The sequence below is a fragment of the Geotrypetes seraphini genome, chromosome 16 (genome assembly GCF_902459505.1).
Source record: "Geotrypetes seraphini chromosome 16, aGeoSer1.1, whole genome shotgun sequence".
Lineage (NCBI taxonomy): Eukaryota > Metazoa > Chordata > Amphibia > Gymnophiona > Dermophiidae > Geotrypetes > Geotrypetes seraphini.
Genome location: NC_047099.1, coordinates 50,949,698 through 50,974,193, shown reverse-complemented (window position 1 = coordinate 50,974,193; position 24,496 = coordinate 50,949,698). Strand labels below are relative to the sequence as shown.

The 24,496-nt window shown below is 45.9% G+C and overlaps 1 protein-coding gene across 6 annotated transcripts in view; it reads left to right on the top strand.

Moving 5' to 3' along the window:
* The window catches only part of ADGRE5 (adhesion G protein-coupled receptor E5), a 75,577-nt gene that overhangs the window by 10,004 nt on the left and 41,077 nt on the right, over positions 1-24,496 (top strand). For 5 of the 6 annotated variants that reach the window (XM_033924303.1, XM_033924301.1, XM_033924302.1 and 2 more), the window contains exons 2-3: positions 20,779-20,841; positions 22,779-22,928. In XM_033924303.1, coding sequence (XP_033780194.1) covers positions 20,779-20,841; positions 22,779-22,928 — 213 coding nt within the window. Of the gene's footprint in view, positions 1-8,862; positions 8,914-20,778; positions 20,842-22,778; positions 22,929-24,496 lie in introns of those variants that run through there. The other variant, XM_033924299.1, reaches the window with a different exon arrangement.

Below are 24,496 nucleotides of genomic sequence, written 5' to 3'. Positions count from 1 at the left end.
CCCCAAATGATTCATTTTGCAGAGCAGCAGGACGGGCCCAGCTGCGTTTTGGGGAAGGAAATTCCCAGTGCTGAGCAGAAGGCACTATCACATCCTCCCGTGGAAAAAGCTGCGCTCTTTATAGCTGTAGAGAGATTGATTGATTGATTTAAAAATAAAAACGTACACCCCACTTAAGTCTAAGCGGTTCACAAGAAACATACACAGTTTTTAAAAAAAACAATTCAAGGAATATTTATTTTAAACAGTTATTAAAGTGAGCAGCTTTCAAGAAAAGGCCTCTATGAATAGTGTATGGCACACGGGTTAAAGCTCCAGCCTCAGCACCCTGAGGTTGTGGGTTCAAATCCAAGCTGAAAACCTTACTGGAATATGGCTCTCGAGGACCGGAGTTCCCTACCCCTGTATTAAAGGCTTGGGTGAAGAGCCAGGCTTTCACCTGCTTCCTTGAGGTAGATGTCGCCCCTCTGAGAGTAAATTCCAGAACGTAGGGGCCACTCGCTGGTGGGTATCACATCGTAGTTTCTTTTAATGAGAGTACAGATAGTGGTGCTCCTTGAGAGGACCTCAGAGGTCTCAAAGGTGTGTAAAGGGTTGTTCTGGCCCATTTTGTCTGAGGGCCTTGAAAATCAAACATAGAGATTTAAATTTAGCCAGTGTAGTTTTTGCAGGAAGGGTATTGTGTGGTCACACCACTACAGTACTCTAAATTAGTTGCAGCTGATGCAAACTCTTTTTGGTTAGACCAGTGTATAGTGCATTGCAGTAGTCTATGGTCAAACGTGTCTTTTCAATTAGAGAATAACACAGGGACAAATTTGTCCCCGTTCCCGCAGGAACTCAATTTCCCCGTCTTGTCCCCATGAATTTTGTCGCTGTCCGTGCCCCATTCCTGTAAGCTCTGCCTTAACCGCCCCAGCCTCGAACACTTATGATTTTAAAGCGTTTGAGGCTTCCGCAGATGAGGACGGAGCTTAGGCATTGGTGGAATGAGGCATTATGACATCACAATCTGAGCTCTAGAATGTTGCTACTTAGGATTTGAAAGTGTTTGAGGACGGAGCTTAGGCATTGGTGGAATGAGGCATTATGACATCACAATCTGAGCTCTAGAATGTTGCTACTTAGGATTTCAAAGTGTTTGAGGCTTGTGCAGATGAGGACGGAGCAGGGGCAGAGACAGGAAAAGAACTCGCAGGGATGGGAAAATGAGTTCCTGCGGGGGCGGGGAAAAATTTGTCCCCGTGTCATTCTGTATTTTCAATATACGGAGAGAGATTTCGTAGCTGCCTCTTCACACCATAACCACAATTGCACAGTCTTCACAACCTCCTTCTTTTCTCAGGCACTTCCACAAACGGGCAAACTACACATGCGCTCACTGCTTCTGTCTCCTTTCCTCTCCCTCTCCTTCTCTGTTTCACTGTACCCTTTTCTCCACGACCCCTCCTCCTCCCTGCCCATCCCTTGTTTCTCTCTATTATTCATTGTAGTCGATTTCCTCTCCGTACTGACCTCTTCCCGCCACAAAAATATCTGGTGATCAGATGTGATGGGAAGTCAAAAGCAGTGGCAGGACTCCAGCAAGTCTGAGATAGGCACAGAGGGACCATTAGTGGCAGGGGAAGAGACAGACGCTGGAAGACTTGTGACAACACAGTAAACGGTCACCAACGGGCAGACTGGAAGGGCCAGCACTGGCGACCCGTGAATAGCTAAGTTCCTGTGACTTCAGAGCCCGGATCAGAAGCCTGAATGTGTGGAAAATGGATGCCTGGGTACAACCTCCCTAATTTTAGAAGTTGTTACAGAAAAGTAGTGACATTGTAGATGACGGCAGATAAAGACCTGAACAGTCCATCCAACATGCCCAATATCCCCACGCGTTAAGACATTCATGGATAAATTGTCTTTTTTTGTTTGATATTTCTGGACCGTAGACTGGAAAAAGTTCACCTGGCATTGTCTGTAGGTTCCAACTACTGGAGTTGTCGAAGCACGCGCCGGCCTATCTCGTCGGTTGCGGCATACAGACCGTGAAAGTCTGCCGAGCACTGTCCAAATTACTGGAGTTCCTGTCAAAGCCCTCCCCAGCCTATCCTGAACTGAATTGCCATATATGGGGCACACGACATGCAAGTCTGCCCAGTACCGGCCTTAGTTCTTCAATTTATACCGTTCATATTCTAATTAGAAATCCCACGTTTTGTTTTGTTTTGTTTTTAATTCCGTCACCATTTTCCCTCGGGAAGGCATTCCTGGCATCTACCACCCTCTCTGTGAAGAAGAATTTCCTAACATTGATCCTAAGTCTTCCTCCCTGTAACCTCAAATTATGGCTTCTCCTAGGACAAGCAGGATGAGTCAGCCACATATGGGTGTTGTCCCAACAGCTCCCAATTTGCGGATAAGCTCTCCAATAGCTCAGAGAGATTTTTTTTTTCTCTGAGCAAGTGCAGTGCCCGGGCCCCACTGGGCATGCCCGAGCCCTACCCATTTCCCCCAGCTTCCCCTTTCTCCCCAGTCTTTAGTTTCCGCCCGTTCCCTTCGGTCGGATTTTCTACAGCTCTCCATTACAACTTTTCTACTCATCACCTTGAAGATGCCTGAATCATCTAAAGAAACGACTGGGATGCAGGAGAAGGATGAACACACTGGATCCTCATGAATTGTACGCCCACTGATTGGATCCGGCGCTCGAGGTTTCCGTGTGACTTGCATTGTGCGCACATGTCACCACGTGCACGCAAGCTAAGGAAGAGGGCACTGAGAGACTTCATGAAGAGAAGTGAGGCCCGAGAATCTTCCTCCAGCAGCCATCCTCATCAGAATGCAGCAGCGGGGGATCCACAAGCTACAGCGGCAAGGAGCCTCCAGGATGCCCTGGCTCAGCTAATCCCCCCGCCTGCACTCGGCCCGGCAGAGAAATCTCTCCCGGAGTCCCTGCATGCTGCTGCGTACAGCCAGCCCCTGCAGGGCAGCCGATAGGGATCTCGCCAGACCAGTTTTACTATTTTCTCTTCTCTGGAAAAGGTTTGGTTCTATAGCAACACCTTTCAAATATTTAAACACCGTATAATGTATAAATTAAGTCTGCTTACCTTCAAATCTTTGCTATACAAAACTCCGGCCTTCATTTACAAATCTTTGATTCCTTATACCTCATCTAGACTACTGAGGTCCAATGAGCAACATTTATTAGTTATTCCCTCACTTAAAATTATTAACACACGGCGGCATTTCATCTTCTCTGTTACAGCTCCTCAAACATGGAATTCCCTCCCTATTTACTTAAGGAATAAATTTAAGAGCAAACTAAAAAGCTTTCTTTTTAAGGATGCATTTGATAATTAGAAAGCTCGACTAGGAGTTTCATTCCAATCCCATAACTTCTCTGAGGTTCATTGTTCTCTCCCTTCCTATTGTTTTTTACCATAATTGTCTTCTCTTCTGTCAACAATTTGTATTTCTTTTCCCATCCTTTCCTCTTGTTTTAATGTTTGTAAAGTTAGTCTTCAATATGTTTTGTAAGGTTTAGTTCTCTGTTTGTTTTGTAATTTTATTGATATGTTAATCCCTTAGAATTTTGAATAAGCAATCAATCTAAACTAAACCTTAGGTTTGTATACCGCATCATCTCCACATTCGTAGAGCTCGGCACGGTTTACAGGAGATGGGATAGAAAGGAACTACAATGAAGGGTTAGAGGTCTAAGTATGAAGAGTTTTTAGAGGGCTCAGAATGCCAGAGATGGAATAAGTATCAGATTTTTGAGAATAGCCAGGTCTTCAGATGTTTGCGGAAAAGTTGGAGAAGGCTCAGGTTCCGAAGAGGGGAGGAAAGGTTGTTCCAGAGCTCGGTGATTCTGAAGGGGAGGAAGGTCCCTAGTTTTCCTATATGGGAAATGCCTCTTAATGAGGGGAAGGATAGTTTTAATTTGTGGGTGGATCTGGTGGTATTAGGTGGGTGGGTGGGTAGGTGGATCTGGTGGCATTAGGGTATCAAATTTATAATTAACTTGAAACTTGACGGTTGTATGCCTAGCCCCCTATTAGTCATTATTGTGTAAGTTCCATGCTCAAATTTCAACGTGCGCAGCTTCGGGGGTGTTCAGCCGGGTGGGGCGGGGCAGGTCAGGCAGTTATGTGCGCTTGTTAAAGAACACTTGAAGATAGCGCGCGTAACCGCCCACAGTTAGGTGTCAGCCACTGAGCTAACGAAAGGACTCGCGTCTCAGGGTTTGGTGTGTAAGTGCAAGCTGGCATTTTGGAATGGTCACTTCACACGGCACTGGTGTTGTAGAATTCACCCGCAACACGCTCCTAGTGCCTGACTTTAGACGATCTGTAGAGAATTATCCCCACCCCCCTCAATGTTCTGTTCTGCTTCCTGATCTGATGATCACCGTGCTCAGCGATGGCGCTGTGGAGCGGGAGGGTTTCATGGTATCTACAAATGCATCCTGTATCACTCACCGTGCGGCGTTTATTATGAATTTCACAAAGTGGACGAAGCAGACGGTCTCGTCTCCATGAGCAGGATGGGGTTCTCAGCCAAGGGAGGAGGGCAGGGCCCTTTGGGAAGTGTCCCTGGGGTAAATGGGATTATGCTTTTGGGCGGTGGAAGGATGCAGCTACTGGCGACCACCTCGTTTCTTCCCCATAGTGTCACCCAGTGCTCTGGGGAGGGAGGGGGAAGGGCCCTGCCATCTTCCACATACTACCAGCGCTGCACGCTCCCCAAGATGAAACGGATAATTGAATTATTTTAAATGTATCCCTTGATTTTGAGCCGCTGAGCTTCTAGGAAGTGACTCATTTGTGCAGGAGGCCTATGTCCACGAGAATAGCAGGCAGGCTCCTACTTAAAGCTGCCCATAGCGTGTGCATAACTTTGCCATTCTACAGGGGAATGCGAGTTTGTCCAGAGGCAGTGGATCTGCAGAGAATGTCTCTCTCTTGTTAAAGAGGGGCTATCACCCTACAAAACACACACGATGCTTGCTTGCAGTCAAACCCACATGCATGTGCACATGCATGCATATTAATGCACAGGTGCACATATGCATACATGCATGTTCACACACATATGCATGCACTCACACACATGCATGCACATGCATGTTCATACATGCACGCAGATTCACTCAGACCCACATTCATAAATGTATGTTCACACAAATGCATATCTGCACACACAAATACATGCATGTTCATGCACACCCACACATGCATGCACACACATGCATGTTCACACATACAAATTCATGCATGTTCACGCACACACACACATGCACGTTCATGCACTCGGACCCACATATGTGTTCACATGCAGGGCCCAGTATTCAGCCCACGAGAGTTAATTGGGCTAACTCCCGTGGCTGGCGCTCAGTCCAGATATTCGATGCCATGCCTTTTCTGGTAACCACCATTAAATATCCGTTCTATTTTTGGCTGCTAAAAAATTTAGCCAGCCTGGTCTATAGCCAGCCAGCAATGAATAAGTTTTTATAGAAGCCAAAAATAGATTTAACTGTCTGGCGGTCTGAATTGCGCAACGTAGCCACTACCTGCGAATATTCAGCGGCATTAGAGCATAGTTGACTTGTCTGCGATTTAGCCGGTCAAGAGCAGTTCTTGGCTGGCTAAATACCTCTGAATATCAGGTGGACATAATTTTATCCACCAGCAAATTGACCTGGCCTGAACTGTGAACGCTAACCAGCAGCCCAGGTCTCTTTGCTTGCTCAAAACTACACTTAAGTGATGTGGAATTTAGATTTGGGGGATTAGGAGCCCCCACCCCAAACACGATCCCCAAAACATGCAGCCAGTATATCCCTGCAGAGATCATTTATGATTTTGCAGTGGGAGATGCCGGTAGCAATATTGCCTTCAGGAAAAAGAGGCCACAAACCACATGATTGCATATCATAACCTATTCCGTTCCAGAGAAAGGGGATGTGTAACTGAATCATGTCAGGTGGCTGTCATTGCTGATCCACTGCTCTGAGCCATCCCCGAGGGAGTGGAAACCCTTTCTGACTGCTCATTCATCTTCTGAAGCATAATGTGCTTTTTACCAGTTTTAATGTCTGGCTGAGATGGTGCTTGTGATGTTAAGTGAGACCTGCATGTTCCCTAGGGCTGCAATCGTGGTGTCTGTGTAGTGATAAGGGAGACCTGCACGTCCCTCGGGCTGCAATCGGGGTGTCTGTGTAGTGATAAGGGAGACCTGCCCGTCCCTCGGGCTGCAATCGGGGTGTCTGTGTAACGATAAAGACCTGCCTGTCCCTCGGGCTGCAATCGGGGTGTCTGTGAAACATTCAGAGGGGTGCGCTTTCCTTGGGATGGGTGCAATGTTGAAGGAGACCTGCTCTTTTTGAATGACAACCAATAAGAAGCATCCTCTTTCTTCTGTGTGGCCCTCTTGCTCTGCCACACTTTTCCGTCATGTTTCTCTTTACCCCTCTAATGCCCCCTTCAACCTCCTTCATATGTCTGGAGCTGGTCTAGAGGAAGAACGGCAGGCCCGACTGGGCAAGCTGAACAGGCACTGCCCATTCACTGGTTCTCAGGGAATCTCTTTGGTGACCGATGTTCCGTCCCATTCCTTAACAGAATGAGATTTTTCTTTTAATGAAGCCCAGCTCTGGGAAACATTTTAATAACATTTAAACTAGAGCAGAGTCTCCACTCGCAGCTGCTTCTAATGAAGTGTGGGTATGTGTGAGTGGGGGGTTAATTAGTCGGAAAATTCCAGGAATTGACTCCAAACGCTAAAGATTGTAATATATCCAGACCCAACTCTGCCATCACCTTTAAAGGGGGTATCTGCTGCTTCGTTGAGGTCTCCCCGAGTCCCCACTGATCTTTACTGGTAACACCTCTGGATTTGGAAAGAGGGGAGGGGGTCTCTCAGATGTGGCAAAGGGGTAGGCAGGGTGAGGGGGGGGGTGATGACAGGGATGTGGAGGACAGGACCGTGGGATATGCAGCTTCTCCAGGAACCCCATGAGATGGCGGAGGCCGGGCGATGGGAGCCCCCAAAGCGGGTGCCCTCCCGAGCAGCCAGTAGGCTGTAAACGAATCTTTTCTTCCCAGGCCAAAGTCCTCCTGCTAAATACATAGAACTTAAAAACAGTGTAAACAGACTGTCTCACCCCTCTCCACTGCCCTTCCCTGGGATATGAATAGAGCCTCTGTTCTCACTTCTCGGATATAAATCAGTGTGGTAATAAAAACTTAGGGGTGGCAGATGGGGGTGGCTCTGGCTGGCACAGCGAAATGAATTCTTCTCCTTACAGAGAGGGCTGGTAGAGTTAAAGTCAATCGAAGGGACAGAACCAGGCCAGCAACCAAGGACTGGATCAGCATTATGGTGGAGTTGGAGTAGGGTTATCGGACGTCTGGGAAAACCCGGACATGTCTGGGTGCCCGGAGTGATTTCCAGCCGGTTATGGATGTCACCGATCTCGGGGCCGCATCTGGAGAGCATCTGTGCTTGCACCGATGTCGGCACGATGACATCATAAGCCTGTATGTGACAACATTGCGTCGGTGTCCGCTCATGCGCAGACGCGGTTCCGAGCTCGGGGAGGTTCGTGGGGAGGCAGAACGGGGTGGAAACAGGTGTCTTCATTTTTCCACAGAGGAAATCTGGAAACCCTAGGTTGGAGTGAGGGGGGGGGGTGACCCGAAGAAGTTTGTCTAGGTTACCATACGGCTCCAGAAAAAGGAGGATGGATTGAGATATCCGGGTTTTACATCCGTTGAAAGCAATGGAAGTAAAACCTGGATGTCTCATAAGAACATAAGCAATGCCTCCGCTGGGTCAACCTGAGGTCAGTGTTCCCGCTAAGCTGCGTTGGCCTGCGCTCGCGCACAAAATATTACATCGCAGCGCAAAGTTTCTCTTCACAGCGCACACACACGTCGGTAAGGTAAGGGGACGCATTGGGGGGATTGCACTTCCCCACAATTGCCATGCTTCGGTTCCTCTTCTTCCTTCCTTCCTCCCCCCCCCCCCCCCGCGGGACCCTGCGGCACCATCAACTCTTACTCCCTCTAATGTCGGCCCTGCAGCTCCAGACTTCCTCGCACCTTCTCCCCTCCCCCTTTGGATCGCTATTATTTTAAATGTTATAGCCGCGGAGCTGTATCCATCAGTGGAGATGTCTAACCTCGGCCTGCCCCGGAACTCTTACTGCAACAGTGACTTCCTGTTCCTGCCTAGACGGGCGTCTGCTGCAGTAAGAGTTCCGGGGCAGGCCGAGGTTAGACATCTCCACTGATGGATACAGCTCCGCGGCTATAACATTTAAAATAATAGCGATCCAAAGGGGGAGGGGAGAAGGTGCGAGGAAGTCTGGAGCTGCAGGGCCGACATTAGAGGGAGTAAGAGTTGATGGTGCCGCAGGGTCCCGCGGGGGGGGGGGGAGGAAGGAAGGAAGAAGAGGAACCGAAGCATGGCAATTGTGGGGAAGTGCAGAGCTGCAGGGAAGAGTGTTGCGGTACCCAGCTGGAGGGAGAAGGAAGATGAGGGAGGGAATTAAAGGAGATGCCAGGGCTTGGAGCGTAGGAGGAAGGTATGCCAGTCTAAGGGAAAAGGAAGGGGGAGATGTGAGAGCATGGAGGGGGAGCGAAAGATGGAAGAAAAGGAAAGGAGAGAGATGCCAGAGAATCAGGGAAGGGGAGATACCAGACTATGAGGAGAGGTGTGGGAGAGGGAAGGCGAGGAGAGAGATGCCAGACCAATGGGGTGAAAGGAGAGATGGAAGGGGGAGGCATACAGTTTCTGGAAGGGGCATAGAAGGAGAGAAGATGCCATATAGGGGAAGAGAGACGGCAGACAGTGGATGGAAGGAAGAGAGTTACAAGAAGATGAGGAAAGGAGAAACCACAGAAGACAAAGGTAGAAAAAAATTTCTATTTATTTATTGCTTTAGGAGACATGTGTCACTGTTTCTGTGAAGCATTGTATGCAGAGTCCAGCTTCTTGCTGGTTCAATTTAACCTTTGTCTATGTATTTTTATTTTATCCCCCCTTTTACAAAACTGTGAAGCGTTTTTAGCACCAGCCTTGGTGGTAGCAGCTCTGATGCTCAGAATTTTATGAGCATCAGAGCTGTTACCTCCGTAGCTAAAATCCACACTACAGTTTTGTAAAAGAGGGAGGGGTTAGTTTGTGATTACATATTCCTTACTAGGCGAAGGTGTTTTCTGTGTTCTGTGTGTTCGAAAGACATGGTTTTCTGTTAGGATTGACGGTGTAGGATTGATCTGTGCTGGTCTGGCTTGTTTAGTTTTACAATGGGTGTATTGATGTACTGCTCACTGCAATATGTAAGATGCTGCCTTTTCCTAGGTACTCATGTGTGACGTGTGGTTTGTTACTAAAAATCATGTTTTTCTTACAGATGGGGGGGGGGGGTGCCAAAAAATGATGGGCCCCGGATGTTACATATGCTAGGTACGCCACTGTATGTAAAGATACCAGAAAGCTGGCGTAGCAAAAACTTCTAAGTTTTGAGTATTTAACCCTCCCACAATCTCACGGGCACTCGTTTCAAGTTTATTGAGATTTTGATTTAAACGCAATATCAAATATTTTCAATGCGTATAACAAAAATAAATTTGGGGAAATAAATAAAACCATTTGAACCAGTGTTCCCGCTAAGCTGCGCTGGCGTGCGCTGGCGCACAAAATATTACATCGCAGCGCACACGTTTCTCGTCACAGCGCACGATCGGAAGAGGCGTACGGCAGATGGCAGGGCGGCGAGAGGAGAATCGGGCGAGTTGGCTCATAACTTGCTGGCGCCCGATATTTTTGGCTCACGGTGAAAAAAGTTTGCTCACAACACCCGCCCGCTTAGAGGGAACACTGCCTGAGGTCCATCGTCCGCTCACGCGGCGGCCCAACAGGTCCAGGACCTGTGCAGTAATCCTCTATCTATACCCCTCTATCCCCTTTTCCAGCAGGAAATTGTCCAATCCTCTCTTGAACCCCAGTACTGTACTTTGCCCTATTACGCTCTCTGGAAGCGCATTTCAGGTGTCCACCACATGTTGGGTAAAGAAGAACTTCCTAGCATTTATTTTGAATCTGTCCCCTTTCAACTTTTCCGAATGCCCTCTTGTTCTTTTATTATTTGAAAGTTTGAAGAATCTGTCCCTCTCTACTCTCTCTATGCCCTTCATGATCTTGTAAGTCTCTATCATATCCCCTCTAAGTCTCCTCTTCTCCAGGGAAAAGAGTCCCAGTTTCTCCAATCTTTCTCTATCTCTCTCTCTCCCTTTCTCTCTCTCTGTCTTTCTATCTCTCTCTCTCTGTCCCTCTTCACTCTCTCTATGCCCTTCATGATCTTGTAAGTCTCTATCATATCCCCTCTATGTCTCCTCTTCTCCAGGGAAAAGAGTCCCAGTTTCTCCAATCTTTCTCTATCTATCTCTCTCTATTTCTGTCTCTCTCCCTTTCTCTCTCTCTTTCTGTCCCTCTCTACTCTCTCTATGCCCTTCATGATCTTGTAAGTCTCTATCATATCCCCTCTAAGTCTCCTCTTCTCCAGGGAAAAGAGACCCAGTTTCTCCAATCTCTCAGCGTATGAAAGGCTTTCCATCCCTTTTATCAGACGCGTCGCTCTCCTCTGAACCCTCTCGAGTAACACCATGTCCTTCTTAAGGTACGGCAATCAATATTGGACGCAGGTACTCCAGATGCGGACGCACCATCGCCCGATACAACGGCAGGATAACTTCTCAATCCATCCTCCTTTTTCTGGAGCCATATGGTAACCCTGATCATCCGCCCTAGGCACTTTCCTACCGAGATAGCACAAAACCAACGTTGGAGCGCGTGGCTTATGATCAAAGTTTGCTTCTTGGCAACCAGAAAGTTATCAGGGAGTTCACGCTCGCCGAGTCTCTCAGGCTAATTCATTTCCCCCTCTAGGCACTGCTTTCCTGTCTTCCTAATTCCACCCACCATTCAGATAAGAGAATCAAGTCATCAAAAAAAAACCACGGAGAGGGTCTCCTGACGTGACTCAAGTGTTGCGCAATGTGTGTTTTACCATTCTGTCATATCTGATTTCCTTGAACCATAGAGACAGAGAAACAGAGACGATCATGGTATGCCACCACCTCCTCCAGGAGGCCCTTCCATGAATTCACCTCCCTTTCTGTGAAGAAGTATTTCTCAGTTTACTCTTGAATCTGCCCCCTTTCATCTCCATCCTATGTTCCCTCGTTCCAGAGTTTCCATTCAACTGAAAGACTCGTCTCAAGCGCATTTAAACATCTCTGTCACATCTTCCCCGTTTCCTCCAAAGTTTGCATTTTGAGTCCTTTAAGTCGGTCCCCATATGCCTTATGATGACCACCGTCCTCTGGACCACTCTTCAGCGCCCTGTGCTGTATTCACGCTTTGTTACCAGTGTGATGATCTGGCAGTTAACCAGTTACAGCCACTTAATATCACCTCTGACCACCGAAGCACTAACCAGTTAGGTTAAAGGCAGTCTGGGGTTGGAGCCAGCATGTAACCAGTTAACAGTGATGGTCAGTTAAGTGAGCAGACAAAGTTAGGATAGCTGACCTCCATCTGCCAAGCTAACCACGCCCTGGTCTGAATATCAGTTTGGTTCTGGTTGAATATCTGGTCTGAAAGCCTATGGTTGTAATCCAGACCTCAAATTGTGGGTGGGCCACTGAGCAAAATGGGTGGGCACATGTGGTCTCCACATCCCCTCCTCCCTCGGGCCAACTCGAAGCATTAAAAATAGCTGAGCTGGAGGGGGATCCTCGAGCCCCAGCAGCTGCAAGTATCCTCCAGTGGCCAAGAACCCAGTCCGTGGCTCTGTCTGTGCAGTGCTGCCACCACCGCTGCCTCTGCCCCACCCTCTTTACAAAACGGAGTGTGTACGGCAGGGGAGTTGCCAGCATGATGCCAGAGCTTGAACAGTACTGCAGGCTGGAGCAAGTAGGAAAGGGAAGAGGTCTTACCACTGGAGGAGCCTTGCAGGTAGTGGGGGGCTTGAGGATCCCCCATCAACCACAACAAGGGTACAGAAATTATGAGGCCTATAAGGGGCACCCAGCATTCTATCGACACTGCAGTGAATACATTTTTGTGTCTATTTGGAATACACTTTCTTATGAAATCAATCTGTTACCTCTCTTCATCTATTTAAGAAATCCCTGAAAACTCTGCTCTTTCAGCAGGCCTTAGATGAGCACATAATTAATTTAAATTAGTATTATGAGTGGCCAATAAATTTGGACTCCTTTTCAGTCCTGTTTTTCCTTGCTTTATAACAATAATGTAAACCAGGCCACAATCCAGTTGTGTTTTCAGGATTTCCCCAATGAATATGCATGAGATCTATTTGCACGCACTGCTTTCATTGTATGCTAATAGATCTCATGCATATTCATTGGGGAAATCCTGAAAACCCCGGCCCTCGAGGAGGGGCTTTGACACCCCTGATGTAAACCAAGTCGAGCCCCAGTATTTGGGGATGATTCAGTATATAAATGGAAGGCCTGGATTGGATTGCAACTCTCGGTTCTGTGACACGCTTTGCATTTCTTAGTATGACATTTACGGGAGGTGGAAATGGTGGGGGGAAACCCTGATGATGATCAGCACAGGAGCGCCTCATGCACGCGTCATGGGAGAACATAAAGACTGATACTGATTCCAGAGTGAAAGAGACACAGAGGTTGTTTGTGTTTTTTCATCAGGGGAAGGCGAGCAGTTTCCTTTGAAATAGCGGCTGTGTTATCGGCTGCTGTTGCAGATGTGGAAGAGTGATCAGAATCGGGCTGATTGAGCTGATAGCAGCCGTCACAGTTACATATGATGCTGGCTCGGTTTTAATCACCACTCCCTAAACACATCTACAGATCTGAAATCTAGGGCACCAGTGGTACTCCTGAGCTTCTGGGTGCCTCAAACACAGGGGCGGTGCCCCCATGTCAAAGCTGAGACTCGTGGCTCTCCCACTGCCTTCTTCGGACTCCGTATCAATCTCTGCTCTTCTCTTTTCCTCATCTTTCCCGTTCCACTTCTTGTGCAGGATTATTTATTTATTAAAACAATTTTTTTTTACCACCTATTTGAAGAGAATGAACCTCACTCTTCCTAGAACAGGGAAGTCAGCACAGTGTATGGATGCACCTTCTTGCCCAGTTTGTCTTTCTTGACTAGGTTGTAAGCTCTCTTGAACAGGGACTGTTTCTTCTGCGTTTTGTCGTACAGCGCTGCGTATGTCTATTAACGCTATAGAAATGATTAGTAGTGGTAGTAGAAGCTGTCTGAACGCTCAGTGACATCACAGTGCATCTGGGTCTTGATGACATCATAATGCAGCTGTATATGGTTCCCCCACCTGAGCACAGTGCATTGATACATCTTCTTGTCCAGTTTGTCTTGACTAGATTGTAAGCTCTCTTGAGCAGGGACTGTCTCTTCTATAATAATTAGTAGTAGTTCACTGCTACAGCTTAACGCAGTGTGCCACAAACTTTTTAAAGCCGCGGCACACTAAACGCGGGCCCGTGGCTGGAGGGCATCTGGAAGTGTGCAGACGTTGACGTGATGTCACGCACACGTGTGATGTCATCACGTAGATATCAATGTCATGCGCAGATGTGCTCCATCCATGGCCCTGAGACTTCTGTTGCCGCCAATGGTAGGGGTCTGGAGAGGGAGAGGTGCGCAGGAGAGGCGCTGGTGCCGGCTGACTGCCTATAGAACGTGCCTCTCGCCAGCCAGCACCTCTCCTGAGGCATCTCGCAACACACCTGGAATCTGCGCTGTGGCTATACACTGGTTTAACGCTTGCATTGTGCCAAAGAGCACCTCCTGCTGGAATTCATAAGGTATAGCATGCATGTCCTGTGACGATGTTCTTCCAAACTGCTTTTCTGAAAACCTGTATCTGCCAATACGATAGGAAATATTTCTGGTATCTTTGTGTCACAAAATCTTGGTCTCCGATTGCATTTCTCGGTACTTGAGGATCTGTTCTCATTCCACTCAATTTGACAGAATACGCTTCTCGTATTTTTCTCCTGTACAACAAAGTTCTTGCTTTGAGCGTCTTATCGATTGGAATGGGGGTGTCCCAGGTAATCATTGTGTGTCCTGATTTTCCCGTCTTCTCATTCACCCCAACCACCATCATCACCCGGTAATAAATTCTTAATGCCCTTTTCGTTCGTCTTTGTTCGCAAGACAAATTTCTGGCTTTTTGAAGATATTGCAAGCTCTGACCCGTCTGGGCTGAGATAAAAAGGAAGCCGGACAAAGGAGCCACTTGTTCAATAACAGATGGGATGGAGGAGACCCAGGAGCCTGGGAGATGGAGAGAGTGAGTCCAAACAGATCAGTAAGAACAGAGGCAGCATGTGGTGGGGTGGGGGAGGGGGGACAGGAAGGAGGAGTCTGGAAAGTGTGGACTAGGATAGCCAATGGAACAGTTCCAGATTGTGGAGGGTGGGGTGGGGGTTGGCAATGTCACTTCCTTCTCTTCTCAGTTCTTACTCCAATGTGGTGGTGGAGTGAGTCACCTCTGGTTTCTTAAGTCCGTGCAGCGGTGGGCCAAGCTGAAACTTCCGTCTCCTGGAAATTGTGAAGAATTTGTTGTGGCAACCTGTTGACAAACTCGTTTAGAACTCTTTAAAAAATATATTATCTTTTGACTGTACGAATCATACTCTCTTGCTTTTTAGGTTGTCAAACATAGGTTTGTCAGGTCCAGATCTTTCTTCATGGTCTCGCCTTTACTGTTTTTTATTAATCTACACCTAGAGTACCAAGATTTCTGTGGGGTTTCTCAGGGCTTCGTTGGCTCATTGACGCTTAAACGTTTTTCTGAGTTCCTTGACCGCTGTTTTACAGGACTCTGGCATCCATGCATTCTACTATGTTCATTTTCAGACTTGTCTACAGTTGCATCTCAGATAAAGAAAAACCAGCTGATCACAAGCAACGACAGTTTGCCAATGGCTGGCCCTGTGCTATATCTCTGTTATTCTCGTCAAACTCGGTGTTATTCTTGATGAAGAATTATTATTCCTCCAGCACGGTTCATCTCTAGCTAAGGCCTGTTTTCTCTCTCTTCTTCTGCTCAGAATGTGTTGTTCTGTCCTGCCTGGATTACCGTAATGTCATCTATTCAGGTCTCCCTTAACATCGGCTTTATTGTCTTCAAACCATTCAGAATACCGTTGTCCATATTCTCCCACGCGCTAATAGATTCGACCTAATTATCCCTCTGTTCATTCTACTCCACCGGTCACGTTTTCCATTCAGTTCAAAATTCTTCACCTTGCTTATAAGATTTTTTTCAAACTGACACTCCCTCCTGATTTAGGCACCGAAAAAACTCCAGACTGAATGCTACTCTATAAATGGCGATCCAGGTTGGGCATCATTTATAGAAGAGTGCATAGGATCAAATTCTATAAATAGGCGCCTAAGCACGCCTACTTTTTGGCACAGCTCTGCGCAGTTGTCCGTCAACTGCTAGGCATCCTATATAGAATCCCATCTATTGGCACCTAGGCAGCCCTAGAAGTAGATTTTATTTGGCCTAATCTACCAGCGCTTAATTCAGACACCTAAGTCAACTACACTTGCTTTTCAGGTAGGCATCAGAGGGCGCCTCAACTTAGGCTCTGAACGCCACGTGGAACTCTTAATTAACTTCAGTGGTGCAGTCAATTACCACGCCATTTAAGCTAATTAAAACAATTTGGGTTGTACGCAGATTTTAGTCAGGCATTGCTAGGCGTCAATGACTAGGACGCGATTTCTCCAAGAACATTTGGGCACAAGGCTGGTGTAAATCCTGCTGTGTAATGTAGGTGTGGATACCTGCTATTCTGTAATATTGCGCGCCTCCTGACCCTCCCATGCCTGTGCCCCCTTTTGAAATGCGGAATAACACCAGCACCTAGCCAGATGCAAGCACAGCTCCTAACTGGAGTCAATTGACTGCAACAATAGGTTATTAGTGCCTAGTTTATTGCTAGTGAGCTGGTGACTCAAATGATGTGTTCAATCTGGGAGCACCATGTTGGATGCCGCATGTAGAATCCGGGGGGGTTAATGACCAGCACCTCTGTAATCCCTGCCTTACAACAAGCTCAGTATCAATCAACTGGGGATCGGGCCTTCGCCTATATCGCGCCTTCCTGATGGAATTCTCTCCACCATCCTCACAACTTGATTTAGGTCTTCCGATCTGTTAGAGAAAGCTTTTAATCGACAACTTGGTGGTGCCACAGCCTTAGAAAACTGACCTCCACCACCACCTCTGCAGGTTTCTCTTTCATCCTTTCTCTTCTCTTTAATTGTATCTTCTATGAACATAAGAGTAGCTTTACTGGGTCAGAGCAATGGTCCATCAAGCCCAGTAGCCCGTTCTCACGGTGGCCAATCCAGGTCTCTAGTACCTGGCCAAAACCCAAGGAGTAGCAACATTTGTAGGAATGCCACAAAGGAAACACAAACACTCAGGCTTAGAGTCGAGAGGAGGCGCCCCAAATGAATGGTCTCTTTTTATTGAGAATCATATCTCCATTAATTACTTAGTTAATGCTCTACAAGGTTATAATTTCATAATGCATTTACAGTGAAGATTAAACCATTGTTTATCTATATCATGTGTGTCTCAAAGCTACTATCTCACGTGACATATGAATACATAATAACAGTTATAATAAAGTGATTCCCAATGTGTACATTTCTGATATGTCTCAAATCTTACTATGGCATGTGACATCCAAAGGTTATAGTGCATGCTTCTTAAGCTCTCTTGATTAGCCTTGCTCAGACAAAGTCTGATTGTTGCCCATATAAGGGATGCTTAAACAAGATAAGAGAAAAAGGGTAAATGTATGTCTGGTTAAAATGTGGCCAGAGTCAGGGATGCCTCAGCCTTCTGCTCAAGGTGCAACCCTTGTCCTTGCTTAGAATGTATACGTGGCAGGAGGGAGAAGGAGAGGAAATGAGAAACAGGGCCTCAGAACCAAACCCAGGCCTGGATCCACACACAGGCCCAGATCCGCACACAGGGCCTAGGTCGGTGTGCCGACCTGGCTTGCGTTCAGAACCGCCTGCATGTGCTCACTCTGCCTGTGTTCTGATGCCCTGGATCAGAACTTATCAGATCTCCATCCCTACAAACATTCCAATCAGAATCCTAAAGAATAGGAAGATTCTGGAATCCCAAAGAGGAACAAAAGATTCCGGAACTCCAAGGAGTAGCAACATTCCAGCATCTCAAAGAATAGCAAGATTCTGATATCCCAATGAGAACAACATTCTGGAGCTGAGATTGTGATGCCACAATGCCTCATTGCACAGTGCCTCAGAGCTAACCTCATCAGTGATGTCACAATAGCTTGATTGCTCACGTAAGAACATAAGAATAGCCTTACTGGGTCAGACCAATGGTCCATCAAGCCCAGTAGCCCGTTCTCACGGTGGCCAATCCAGGTCCCTAGTACCTGGCCAAAACCCTGCTTGGAATTGGCGTTCCTTTCCTTCCTCTTATATTGAGAACTCTTGTATTTTTTTTTTTAATTTATTTATTCATTTTATCCAATTCAAACAAGCAATTTACATACTTGTACTCAGATTTACAAAAAATTATTAAAAAGAAATTTATAAACCCAAATCCACTTAGTTCAGTGTTTTAGGTTATTCACTTACAATTCAACTTATTTAGTCCACAACAATTTGAGAGAGACTTTTTTAGGAAAAAAATAACAAATGAAACAATCTTATTCACCCAGAAAGCGGCATTCCTCTGCAGTACCACAGCCATTCATGACAGGTTACACATTTTCAGCTACAGGCACTACTTGCTCTTTGGATTCTATAAATTCTAACAGTTGTTTAGGTTCAAAAAATAAATAGTTCTTATTCTGGTAGAAAAGAAAATATTTTACAGAAAATTCCAACAAAAAATTTGCTCCCAAGGCTAGGACTCTTGGCCTTAGTGCCAAGAAGTCCTTCCTACGCCTCTGAGATCTTAAAGACATATCTGGAACTATTTGAACATTAGAACCTAAAAACTGATCATTTATATGGTGAAAATACAGGCGTAATACATATTCTCTATCACTTTCCAAAGCAAGAGTTATTAACAGGGTTTTCCTTTCCGTTATAGCCTCTAAAGAGTTTTCCAGAAAAGTTGTTAAGTTAATATTTTGATTATTTGTCCCTTGACTCTCATTAGGAGTGGAAACCTCCACAGGTTTCTATATTTGAAAGTAGTTCGCTCTAACAATAGGTGGCAAATTTTCTGTAGGAATAAGCAAAACTTCCTTAAAATACTTCTCCTAGGACAAGCAGGATGAGTCAGCCACACAACCATATGTGGCTGACTATCCTGCTGTCCACGGAGAACCTACGTTACAGGTAAGTAACTACACTTTCTCCTAGGACAAGCAGGATGAGTCAGCCACATATGGTTGTGTGGCTGACTATCCTGCTGTCCTGGCAATAAATTATCTTTCTTTTACTAGTTCCAAGTCCAAAGTTTTCATTTCACAAATTCTTGTCTCCTGTTTTTCTATTTTTTTCACTCAAGTCTTTAAGAATCAAGCCCTGTTGCTCCACTTTAGAATGGATAGTCCCATAATCAATATTTAAAGTGGAAAAAGAGAGTTTAAGGTTAGCGTCCATAACTGAAATGGCCTGCCATAAAGCCTCCACATCTATCTTCTTAGGTTTCTCCAACACCCCAAAGTTGATATTACTTCCACCCGAAGCTCTTCTCATCTCCTCTGCAGTGTGGGTTAGCTGTCGCTGTTCCCCAGCTTCTTCAGCTCCCGATGGAATTGGAGCTGCCAGCCCTCCTTCTCTGTGGCTCGAAGTCTCCTCCCGGATCACCGATGCCTCAGGCACTTCCGACTCTGCACTGCTTCCGGGTTGCGGTGGTGGCTGCCTTTGCTCCGGGCTCAACAACGCCCGAAGTCGCTGGCTGAGTTTGCCCGACAAATCCGGGTTTGCCCCTGAAGTAGTCCCTGCAGATTCGCCTGAGCGGGGACAACGCTCCCTCAATGGTAGACTGCACTAGACGCGGTGCCGCTGTCGCCGCCGGAGGGTTGCCGCGAAGAGCTCCTTTCCTCTTACCCATGTTAAGGTAAGAGGACTGCTAGATCGACAAAAAGAACGCCGGCCGACTTTGAAAGAGGAAGCCATCTTCTCATCGCCATCTTGATTCTCTCCCCTCAAACTGTTGTATCAAATTGAATAGACTACATTTAAAATCCCAAAACCTTCTAGTACTTTATGTACTGAAAGATAATACAGTGTTTGCTATGGTTATGTGTGAGGTAACCTTTCATTTTGTATTTGTTATGGCTATTTAGGGAGTAATGTTTTCTTATGTTTATGAGATTCCCTTTGGCTTTGAGATCTCAGACTTGAGACGGGAGAGTGTTGGGGGGTGAATCAAGTGTGTGTGTGTGTGGGGGGGGGGATATTGGACATTCCAATCCGGAACTACATGGAGCAACTTAAACTCTTGACACTGGGCATGCACTGTGATTCAGCTAAGCTACAGACCAGACAAATCTGATCAATTTCTTTGACTGGGTGACCGGAGAATTGGATAGAGGGAGTGCGCTAGATGTGGTGTATTTAGATTTTAGCAAAGCCTTTGACAGTGTTCTACATAGACGTGCCTTCGGGATGGGTCCCAGAGTACAGGCTTGGTCAAGAACTGGTTGAGTGGAAGGCAACAGAAGGTCGTGATCAATGGAGATTGCTCTGAGGAAAGGGATGTTACCAGTGGTGTGCCTAAAGGTTCTGTTCTTTTTAACATTTTTATAAACGATATTGTTGAAGGGTTGTCAGGTAAGATTTGCCTCTTTGCGGATGATACCAAAATGTGCAATAGAGTAGACACGCCGGATGGTGTGAATAACACGAAGAAAGACCTGGCGAAGCTTGAAAAATGGTCTGAAATTTGGCAGCTAAAATTTAATGCTAAGAAATGCAAGGTCATGCATTTGGGCTGCAAAAACCAGAGGGAACAGTTTAGGGGGTGAAGAACTTATGTGCACGACAGAAGAGCAGGAATTGGGTGTGATTGTATGTGATGATCTTAAGGTGGTCAAACAGGTTGAAAAAGTGACGGCGAAAGCTAGAAGGATGGTAGGGTACATTGGGAGAGGAAAAAGGAGGTATTGATGCCCCTGTATAAGACTCTGATGAGACCTCATTTAGAATATTGTGTACAATTCTGGAGGCCACACCTTCAAGAAGAAAAGATCTGCCTAGGATAGATGGGCTAGATGATGCAGTCTGTCCTGAATGAAGGAAGAGGTGGTCATGCTCCAGGGTCGGCAGCTGGGATGTATTCTCAGCAATGAGGAAAGGAAAAACGGGGAAGGGAGGGTTGAACCGTTTTGAGTTTGCCATCATCTACCGTATTATGAAGTAGCAGTTTTTGAAACAAATCTGCCCCCACCCCCATTCCAGTGTACCATGGGATTTGTAGAACATGCATTGTCCCCCTACCCCACCCCCCTTCCACAGCAGTGAAGGTATAGAACGCATCAGATTCCAGAAGGTTGGGTCTGGCCTGTAGCCCCCCCATCCAGAGACTAGATCACCAGCTCTGAGCATTGAGCCCATCTATATTAATCTTCCTGACAGAAGACACAAGGGCAGAAGGGGGGGGGGGGGTTTATCACTCCCAACCCACCCCCAGTTCCAGAGATTTACTGTTTATGTCTTTATGTTTTCCAGGAGTCTGCTTTTCAGGGGGGACACCAGTGGCCGTAGCCGATGAAACACAAGGCTCACAAATAGGTAATGTTGACGGAGATTTCCTCATGTTTGTGGTCTTTGCATATACTGTATGTTTTGTTCTCCCACTCATAAAAAGCCCAGCAGAAGATTTTTAAAAATAACTTGTAAGATTTCATCACTAAGGGGAACATTATCAACATAGGCTCCCATTAAGACATGTTATTTTACTGTTAATGCAGGTTTTTAGTAACTAGGTGTCATTTATTTAAAAAATAAAATTCTAACCCGCTACATCCAACAATTCTGTGTGGGGAACAATAAAACATACATAATAATGCTGAAAACAAAATCACACAACATATAATAGTAACAATCCAGTTCAAATACACTAACCCCTTCCCCCCACCCACCCCCTAAGTCATCCATCTAGCCCAGTATCTCATCTTCACAGAGGCCAATCCAAGTCACAAGTACCTGGCAAAAACCCAAAGAGTAACAACATTCCAGAATCTCAAAGAGTAAGCGAGATTCCGGAACCCCAAAGAGTAGCAACATTCCAGAATCTCAAAGAGTAAGCGAGATTCTGGATCCCCAAAGAGTAGCAACATTTCTTGTGGAATCCCCAAAGAGCAGCAACATTCCATGCTAGCAATCCCAGGGCAAGCATTGGCTTCCCCCATGTCTGTTTCAATAGCAGACTTTTCCTCCATGAACCTGTCCAACTCAGCTATACTGTTACCACATCCTCTGGCAACATAAATAGTGCACCAGTTTTTGAAGAGCTCAGCTTGGCACCCTGTGATTCCTCCACATTACTGTTGCTGCCCTCGGACATCCCATGTTGACAGCTCAAGGGTAGCTCTGGTTCTTGATCACAATGGCTTGATTGCTTTTTACTCGGCTCACTTTTAAAGCAGTGATTCTGATTCCTAGAGACTTTTTTTTTTTTTTTTTCATTAATTAATGGGCTCCCATTAAAACATGTTATTTTACTGTTAACCAGTTAACTGGGACCTGGGCTAAAACAGAAGGCGTTAGTGATCAAATATCTCATCTTAGCAGTAACCCATGTTGATAACTTCCCCATTAAAATGTAATATAACTTATGGGCATGCCCTCTTTAGGAGATGCATACTGTAGAAATTAGACAGGCTTCGTATAGAAAAAGACTGTTCAACAGTTCCACTTGCCATTTAGCTATTGTTAAGGGAAATTATTGAAAGGTATTGTCAATTAGTTTATGAAATGCGAAATTCTATAACTCTGTATCAAATTGCATGCCTACCTTTGCACATCATTTATAGAATCAGGGGGGCTCACAGTCTATCCAGTCTGTCCATACACACCAACTATTACTCTCTGCTATCCTTCCCTCTCCCTCGGACATCCTCTGTTCCTTAAAGCATAGAAAATGACACAGATAAAGACCCTATGGCCTATCCAGTCTCCCATCCACACCAACTACTAATCTCTACCATCCCTTCCTCTGCCTCAGAGATCCTCTGTACATAGAAATAGAGAAAATGACAGAGATAGAGACCCTACGGCCTATCCAGTCTCCCATCCACACCAACTACTAATCTCTACCTTCCCTTTCTCTCCCTCAGAGATCCTCTGTACATAGAAATAGAGAAAATGACAGAGATAGAGACCCAAAGGCCTATCCTATCCAGTCTCCCATCCACACCAACTACTAATCTCTACCATCCCTTTCTCTCCCTCAGAGATTCTTTGTGCTGGTCCCAGGATTTCTTGAATTCAGAGATTGTTCTCATCTCCACCACCTTCACTTCCTCCCTTTCAGGATTTCTGACTTCTGTTAGTAATGACATTGACGGGTAAATCTTTCCTGGTTTTGCAGACTGTTCATTTTTAGTTTCCAAAGTTCTCGCTCATCTTGTGTCCCTTAAAGTAGCCAGAATATGGATCTGAACGTGGAAAACAAGTGAACAGAGATATGTAGAAAGGATCTAATCTGTGTCTCTAATTCTCTACAGGTAATGGAACCAATAACTGCAGTCGTAATCTGTGTCCTGAAAATACCCATTGTCACGAGGTCCAGAACAGCTATAACTGTTCCTGCAAACCAGGATTCAAGTCTCGCTCTGGGAATAAGTACTTCACTGATATAACAGAGGTTTGTGAGGGTAAGAGGAGATTCCTATGCTCTCTCAGAAAAGTGCTTCACTGGAGAATAATATGGTTCTGGTGGTGTGACAGAGTTCATTCCAAAAGGGAAGATGGCCTCAGTGTTGAATATTTGAAAGATACAGGAAAGGATCGGGGGGGGGGGGGGGATAAGATATGTTATTTTACCACTGATTCATGCTATTTTAGCTCAGGTCTCATCTTTTGCAATTGCTAATAACATGGTAGCACACATTGAAAACTTCCTCCCTTAATTAAATTTAAAAAAAAAAAAGTCTACTTAAAACAGTCTCCCTGCCCTCAGGGTCTATCTGCATTCACATGCCAGAGTCAGATTGATATAATTTTCCATAGGCCTTCGCTGACATAAGTAATTCCAACTGAAAATGCTGACATGTAGCTCTTATGGGATCTAACGGATTGCATATGAACGGCAGCATTGTCCAGCAGTCACCAGCTCCCTTTTACATGAGTCCTCAATCATATGTCCCTTCAGTCGAGGGTTAGCAGAGGCCTCTAGAAAGAGGGGGAGCTATTCAGACAGTCATGGAACTCACAAGCCCACGTGTCCACATCTCTCCCCTTTTTCTTGAACTGTGACTAGCACAACCTCTGTCTCAGGTCCTGCATCTCATTCAGATCTCACTTACAACATGGCCACGTTCCCACTTTCAGTAGGTTGCTTGCCTGCCCTTGTGTTAGGTGCAGGGCAGTGACATCATATCAAGGGATCACACATGACACCCAGTTTAGAGGTAGATATCTGGTATTTATTTTGGTCTGTTTTTGTAGTCAAGATTCAAATAGAAATCCATTCACCTTTGCTGAGGTAGACATGAATGGTAGAACACCTGGTCACAAAAGACTGTCATAGAACAATCGCCATACAAATATGTACGTATTATGAGAACATACAATATCATACTTATGGTAACAACATGGCACACGCCCCAACATGCCTAACACTGCTCCAACCTGTGCAAAGTAAGCGAGCAGTTCTGAGCCTCACCTACCTTTTCATTTGTAAGGGTCAGCAAATATCTGTGAGGGCTGTCCTGCTGCAGCAGCCTCTGTCTCCAGAGGTTGCGGCTTCTAATCTCAATGGTGCTCCCTGTACCCCTGGCCTGGTTACAGCATCATCCATTGGCCCATATGTTATATAAGCTATTTGTGACCTCAGAAATGCTGCCTAGCATTCCCACGTTTTCAGTGTCAATCTTTATGGCCTCCTCACCACATCCCATCTGATGGTAGGGTCTTTTCATTTCACTCGACCTGTTTTCCACTGATATGGGGAGGGTACCCTTTATTGCGTATAACACTGTCCTACCATATGCATGTCTTCCTCCCTAGTCATGGGATTAGAACACACCTTTAGTGCAACTATTGCACACCTTAACCATCATTGTACAGTTTGCATCTAGACATCACATCTCAACACTTGCAATCATTGGCAGAGAGTATGGTGGCAGCATTGTGCACGACAGCCAGTAATATCAAGTAGGTTAAACATCCAAGTATGTCCCAATGAGATACAGTAGGTAAAGTCTCCTGAATATGTGAAGGA